This window comes from Arachis ipaensis, chromosome B06 (genome assembly GCF_000816755.2).
Source record: "Arachis ipaensis cultivar K30076 chromosome B06, Araip1.1, whole genome shotgun sequence".
NCBI classification, from domain to species: Eukaryota; Viridiplantae; Streptophyta; class Magnoliopsida; order Fabales; family Fabaceae; genus Arachis; species Arachis ipaensis.
In genome coordinates this window covers 43,537,617-43,545,174 of record NC_029790.2, presented here as the reverse complement: position 1 = coordinate 43,545,174, position 7,558 = coordinate 43,537,617, and the positions used below count along the sequence as shown (strand labels likewise).

The following is a 7,558-nucleotide window of genomic DNA, read 5'->3' as shown; positions in this document are numbered from 1 at the left end:
AAGAATCACAGCTTCACTCACACACTCTCACCTCTCTATCTGACTCACACACTCTCCTCGCCGGCTCCTCCGCCGCGTCCCCACGCCGCCAGTGTTTGCTCGCCTCTGCCACCTCCGTCTCTGTCTTTCCGGCCGCCTTGTTTGTGCCGTGCCTCCCCTGTCTCTGCCTCAGCCTTGTGCTCGTCTGCCTCTGCTGCCTCCGTCGTCATCGTGTTGGCTCCTCTGCAAGCTCTCCTCTGCTCCTCTTCGAAGCTCTGCCCTCTCTCGCCGGTGGCCTGCTCTGCAACGGCGCAACCTGCACCGACTCCAAGTTAGAAAACCGTCCCTGACTCTGTTTATGCTTCTGCTGTAGGTCAGTTTTTTATTTTTTTTAGTTATTTTTAATTTTTATACTGGATTTTTGCTGTTTTAATGTATTGATGCTAATTGTATTTGTATGTACAACTGATTGATTTAATTTGTAATAGGTTTAGATGAATTGTATTTGTAATTTTATATGTAATATTGATGCTCATAGGTTCTGTGAATCAAGAGATTGGAATGGGAAGAATTTGTCAGTGATAGTGTTATTAGATAATAGGTGCTGTGATTGATTGATTGTTTTTTAAACATTGTTTTAAGATGGCTTCTCACAAACTCATTGGACATAATTTATGGATTGTTATGTTTGCACTCTTATTGCGTCAAATTAAGATCCTACTTAAGTAAATCAACTTGGGTTAGTCTATCGGTTAATTCACTAGTCCACTTAAGCAAGTATCGGGTTTGAATATGCAGGAACTCATTGGCGCGGCAAACCCTTAAATGGAGCTTAAATTTACGGCGAATTAGTTGTTCGCCTATCGGGCTAAGAGATACCATAGAAACCAAAAAACAAAAAATATTGTAGTACTAATTAATTTGATGTCTATTTTTTTATTAATTATTTTTAGAAATTGAGACTTGATTGTTGTTAAAGTGTTAATAAAGACGTGTATTTTAAATTTTAATTTTGATGATTTTATATTTTTATTTGAGACCGGTTCAACTTGTGATTCACTAGTTGAACTAATAACCTAGTGATCTAGTAGTCTGACCGGTTCGATTATTGGTTTAGTTCTGACAACTAGGTTTGATATCACTCATACTTTCTTGGAATTCTATTACTGAATTGACGTATACATCCCTAGGATTGGATTGGGATTGATTACCGGTAGGCATAGAATGGAGAAGGGCTTAAGTAGCACCAGCAGCACCAGCAGCAGCAAGGAAGGGTTACCTCTCACCCCTCATTCCAACTTCAGAACTGCTTCCACCGACGATGACCTCTCTCACATCCTCTTCAACATCAAATCCTCCAAAACTTCCGTAACCACCCCTTTCCCATTTCCCAACAATCTCTTCCCTTCATCTTTCTGCAATTTCTAATGACATATGTTTGATTATTTTTTTTGCAGGCTGTTATCAGTTATGGCGCCTCTTGGTATGTTTATCTCTTCTCTGAATATGTTTGATTTATATTACTATACAAGTAATTAAGAATCAATATAATAATGGAAACTGATGTTAAGTGAACACAAAAACAGGTAGCATCTTTTACCATTTAGGCTTACTTGATTGTTGTAACTTGTAAGTTGGTTGTGTGAAATTGAAATATAGAACAGGAGATTATGAATGATCTAGTTTCCTTGTTTTTCAGGTGCCGCGTGTGCAGTGAAATCCTCCCTGCATTCCATAGATTGAGCAATAATTTTCCAAAGCTCTCCTTCCTCTATGCAGATATTGATGAATGCCCAGAAACAACTCAACACATTCGATACACCCCTACTTTTCAATTTTTTCGAGATGGTGAAAAGGTAGATGAAATGTATGGTGCTGGAGAAGAGAGGCTGCGTGATCGCGTCTGGTTGCACTCTTGAGTACACTATACAATGTCATTTTTATTGTCCGAGTTAAGTAACATGCTTGCAATTTTTCAGTAGATGTAACATTGTGAATCATGAACAATTCAGTGAATATTCAGGCAAACCCAGTATTGAATGTCTCCATTTGAAACTACAACCATATAAACCGTCCTTTTATGAGGTAAACAGCTTCATAAATTGATAAAAAAATATCACGTAGATTGCATTTTAAGTTTACACCAACTACACGAGATTGGCTGCAAAACAATCAACAGCAGAAATGGGAAAAGAATCGGCAACGGATTAAGAAATCTGAAGTGGTAAAACCGAAAAAAAAAAGAGGCAGCTAATGCTGCAAGCTCCTATTTTACTAATGTATCCGCCTAAGAAGCATGTCTAACCCTCGTTCCTCATCAAACTGAAACGTAATCTTCAATAAGAGGTACGCATTGAAGCTCCTTTTATTTTCTTGTTTACCCAAAGTCTGAAAGATGGCTGCGATGATAACCACCTGTAATCTGGTTATTTCATCAAGCCTTGGGCTTGAGCATCTTCACCGTCTCCCAAGTGAAATCAGGATCGTCACGTCCGAAATGTCCGTAAGCAGCAGTCTTCTGGTACCTGAAGTTGCCTCCTCTCATGAGGTCAAGATTGATGGCAATCATTCCTGGCCTGAAGTCAAAATTTTCCTTAATCAGAGCCAATATGTCCTTGTCTGGAATCTTTCCTGTTTTGTAGGTGTCTACAAAAACAGAGAGTGGCTCTGGGACTCCAATTGCATAAGAAACCTGCACAAGACAGCGTCGAGCAAGCCCTGAAGCTACCACACTTTTTGCTGCTTGCCTAACAATGTATGCACCACTCCTATCAACCTTGGTTGGGTCCTTGCCGGAGAAGGCACCTCCACCATGAGCACCCCAACCACCATAGGTGTCAATGATGATCTTACGGCCAGTTAGTCCTGCATCTCCATGGGGTCCACCAATCACAAAACGACCAGAAGGGTTGAGGTGGAAGATAGTCTTGTCATCAAGGTATTTAGCTGGGATGACAGGTTTTATTACATGCTCCTTCAAATCGCTGGCTATCTTGTCATTGGTGACAGTTTCATCATGTTGTGTTGAGATGAGGACAGTGTGCACACGAATCGGGATCATGGCTCCATTATCATTCTTGTACTCAACAGTAACCTGTGTTTTTCCATCAGGTCTCACCCATGGGCATGTTTTGTTCTTTCTAACTTCAGTGAGCTTGGCACCAAGTTTAGTAGCAAGGACATGAGTAAGTGGCATTAGCTCAGGTGTTTCATCTGTGGCATAGCCAAACATGTGTCCCTGGTCACCAGCACCAATTTCCTCAGGCTTTTTGGTCATGTGACCATGAACTCCTTGGGCAATATCAGGGCTCTGTTGCTCAATGTTGACCAGAACTTTGCAGTTGTCAGCATCAAGACCAACATCAGCTGAAACGAACCCAATGCCTCTGCAAGTGTCTCGAACTATTTTCTCATAGTTCACATTTGCCTTGGTTGTGATCTCACCAAAGACCATAACCATGTTGGTTTTTGTACAGGTCTCACAGGCAACCTTGCTCTCTGGGTCTTGCTCCAAACAAGCATCAAGGATGGCATCCGAAACCTGGTCACAGATCTTGTCAGGGTGACCTTCATTTACAGATTCGGAGGTGAAGAGAAAGGTCTCCATATCTGGCATTAAATAAGGAAAAAGGGTGTCAGGTGAGAAAAGATATGTTGAAATGTGTTTAATGAATAATCTATAAAACAATAATCAAGAGTAAACAATGTACATTCTAATGCATGAAATTAACAAATATCAAATTTCTGTAGCACCTTCAAATATGTTTTAATCGATTGATTAGTGCATAAGTTGTCATCCATTATAGCTCCATGTAAAGCAATAATGATCGTAGATAACCTTTTGGCCAAATCTCTTTGAATATAATGAAGTTAAGCAGTATAACAGAGTTCGTGAGTTAGGAGTTGCACTTGTACAGTTGATTTGTTGTTATATCTATCATACTTTATATACATCTCAGGTCTACATCTCAGGTCAATGAAGATGAAATTAGATTTCATTATCACATTAAATCTGTGATGAAATCATTGAATCGTATGTAGATCTACGATGTGAAATGTTTACAACAGGAATCAAGCACTGCGTAATTTTAAGTAAAGTCGACACGTTGATTTATAGTTAATCTAATGATCTAGGAAAGGTAGCGATAGTTTTGGCTTCTACTAGCTTGCAATTATTTATTTGCAAAAGCTACTTCGTTTCATGCCTGATAAAATAGATCAAAAACCGCATAACCGACCTCTCAATTCTCTGAGCTTTCACTAGAGAATTACAATTTCACTTTATTATCACTTCATGCAAGCATAATCACCAAGCAAATAAAAAAAAATCACAAACACAAAAAAAAAAGAGAAAGGACATATAGATCCCAATGAGCTGCAGAAATCGAGAGCCACAAATATTTTATACCAGATAACGATAATGCGGAGCAGATCCAAATGGATTTGGATAATGGCAATAATAACAAACGAATAATTCCGCACACGTCCAAACAAGAAGAACCAGAAGAACAACACAATCAATTTATTAGCAATTAAGCACTAGACCTAATCAAGGCGAAAAAAAGCAAATTCTGAAGCAGACATTGTGAAATTTGGATCGAAGATCTGAAAACAACTAAAAATGCAGTTATAGATTGATCATGAGTAGATGAATTCTGAATGATAATGAGCAAGCGATTATCGAAATGCGAGAGAAACTAAGGAAAAAAGAGTTACGCACCTTTGTGCTGCTGCGTTGAGGCGTAAGTGAAACTAGGAACGTGAGGAATTCAAAGAGGAAGGGAAATGAAAGCGAGTGTAGCATTATATAGACAGACATTCTGAATATTCGCGGTAAGAAAATTTACACGAATCACATTGTTCCTTCTTAGTGTGAGAAATAACTAGTAGCTTCCTTTCCTCTGCTTGGTTTCTTGGACTTCCATTAAATTACAAATAATAGGCGTAGAAGTTTTCTTAAGTAATAGAATTAATGTGATTCCTATTTTTGATAATGTCATTTTATATATAATTTTTTTATATTATGTGTTTGCATAAACTTATAAGAAAATAATGATATTATTAAAATAAGAATGACAATATTCATTTTCAAATAATAATGTAGCATTACTTTTGTGAGCACCATTAAAATTCCTAACTAATAAGTGGGTTTTGTGGGTTTTCTTTAAAATAGAACATTTCAAATAATAGGAAAAATATGCAGTTTCAATTAACAAAAAAGATAGACAGTTTCAACTAATATGCAGAGTTAGGAACTCATCAACATGGAAGAAGTGATCACTTATTATATTGCAAAGGCATAATATGTAATATATTTATGGGGTTGATTCATGTATAATGTAAGGATAAAAGTAATATAGTAGGTAAAGTAAGAACATGTGATTTGTGGTGTTATAGATCATTGCAAACTTCTCACTAGTTAGATCAAGATATAACACAAACTTGCATGAGTGTTCATTAGTACACCATCTAGCTAGTGTCAATAATGTGAATTAATTTTGTCTCTTTTCATTAATTTTTAAAAATTAAATTTTAGAAAAAACTTAAGAGAATTACTTAAACATGAGATAAACTAATCATTAATTCCAAATTCTTTATCTTATTATTCCAAATCCCTATCTGTATACATCACTGACATGATTCAACTTCTCATAATAACTATTTCAAGTTCAGTTGTATGATACGGCTTCTTTTTTTAAATTTTTTTTCAGAAAAATTATTTATCCTCTAATGTATTAGCCTTTATTCGACCTTTGTATCTAATAATAATTTAATTTTAATAATTTTTAACCACACATTTTCCTACTCCAAGAAAATTATATCCAGTTAAATTTAATTTAAATTTAGGAATAAAGATTTTTTTGATCACTTTTGTAACTTCCCCTTCACTTTCTCAATTTATTAGGTTTCTTAATTTTCTCCATACTTTGATACTAATTATATCAATTTCTTATTAAGAGATTAATTTAGGATTTAGAATTTTATAATTTTAGGATTTAGAGTTTAGAATTTAAAATTTAGAATTTTAGAGTTTAGGATTTAGAGATTTAATATTTTATGATTTATAGTTTTAGAATTTGGGATTTAGGATTTAAAATTTTTTTAGATTTGATTCTAATATTTTTATTTTTGAATTTAACTTTAAACAAAGTGATTTTTTAGTTTTTAAAATTTTTATTTTAAATCTATATATGTGTTACAATTAATTTTTTTTTAATTTATGTAAAAAAAAAGCCAAAAAATGCTGATTTTTTTTAATTGAATTGTTTTTTTTTCTCCCAAGTGATGCTCTTAAGTACAATGTATGTGTAAATTGGATAATCCAAATGACAATATTCCCGGTTGCAGCTCACGACCAATACTATTTTTGTATATATACGGATTCAAATAAAATTACCAAAATTATTGAAATATAAAATATAGATTGACATGGTCATTATAACTCAGCGGCTATAAGCTATAATTCGAAAAATTAAGTCAAAAGAATGTTAAAGATTTTATGACTCTAATTATCAAGTCATTAGATGAATAATTCGGCCGTTATAATCTGGTTCATTCTGTATTATTCAGTAACGACCACCCATTACTCAGAGAATAAATTTTGATTCATTTTCTATAACTCGCTAATAAAACCTATACCTCGACCCAAAAAAGTTATAACCCGACACAGTTATACCTATAAATTAGAATTCAAATAAAATAAATAGAACGTGATCTATTTTAATTAGAGAGAATTTCTGCTACAACAAAACTATTTAAAAATAGATTGAAAGTGGTTATCAAAATATTAGGAAAATATCTCAATTACTCCGAAAAGGTAATCCTCGATAAATACAAAATCATCATAAATATTAAATACGTAAAAGGTACATTATTTACTTTGAATAATATTATACCAATTTCTTATTTTTATTAACTTGAGTGTCGGAATATTTTTACAAGTGTTTATTGTCGTTATTTTTCTTGAAGTTGATGTATATCTTATCCATTCCAGAGAAAGATATGCTCAACTCTAGATAGAATGAGCTATACAACAAGTCAGACTTATCAGACTTATCATAAATTAAAAATAAATTAAATTATATATATATTTATACTAAAATATATAATTATTAATTTTGGTGTATAAATAATATTTTTGATATGGACGCGTGTTAAATCCTATTGCATGTGTAGCTAAAGGCTGTTGCAGCGTCCTTATTTCTTGTTTCATTCTGAATTTGGTTCAAATTAAGTGAATGAAATGGCACGTATACATATTGTCATTCACTTGCCATCAACGTTGAAAACATTATATACGTTTCACATTTTAAGAGAGACATGCACTAACTATGTTGTTAGTAGTGACGTCTTGGTAACCAATTCTTCGAGTATGGGCTTCAAATCCTTGCACATCATACAATCTGTATATAACACTACGTATAGTACTTAGGTGACAAATTAAATTGGTTTACATATGCAACCTTGCAATCTTATTTTATAACACACTAAATTTTAATTTGGGTATTTGATTTCTCTTTTCATTTTTGAATTGTCTGTGTTGATTATTGTACACAACTCACGTGTCACGTGTCTATAT

At 34.2% G+C, this 7,558-nt stretch overlaps 2 protein-coding genes across 2 annotated transcripts; one reads left to right on the top strand and one right to left on the bottom strand.

The window, feature by feature from the left end:
- On the top strand, positions 20–2,007 carry LOC107648444 (thioredoxin-like 3-3). Its single transcript, XM_021104448.1, has 4 exons — positions 20–352; positions 1,170–1,347; positions 1,437–1,462; positions 1,679–2,007. The coding sequence occupies exons 2-4, from the start codon at positions 1,204–1,206 to the stop codon at positions 1,896–1,898; spliced, it is 390 nt and encodes a 129-aa protein (XP_020960107.1). The 5' UTR covers positions 20–352; positions 1,170–1,203; the 3' UTR covers positions 1,899–2,007.
- LOC107648443 (S-adenosylmethionine synthase 3) lies at positions 2,082–4,826 on the bottom strand. The gene is made up of 2 exons (XM_016352307.2): positions 4,700–4,826; positions 2,082–3,588 (listed from the first exon to the last, which is right to left on the bottom strand). The coding sequence occupies exon 2, from the start codon at positions 3,584–3,586 to the stop codon at positions 2,414–2,416; it is 1,173 nt and encodes a 390-aa protein (XP_016207793.1). The 5' UTR covers positions 3,587–3,588; positions 4,700–4,826; the 3' UTR covers positions 2,082–2,413.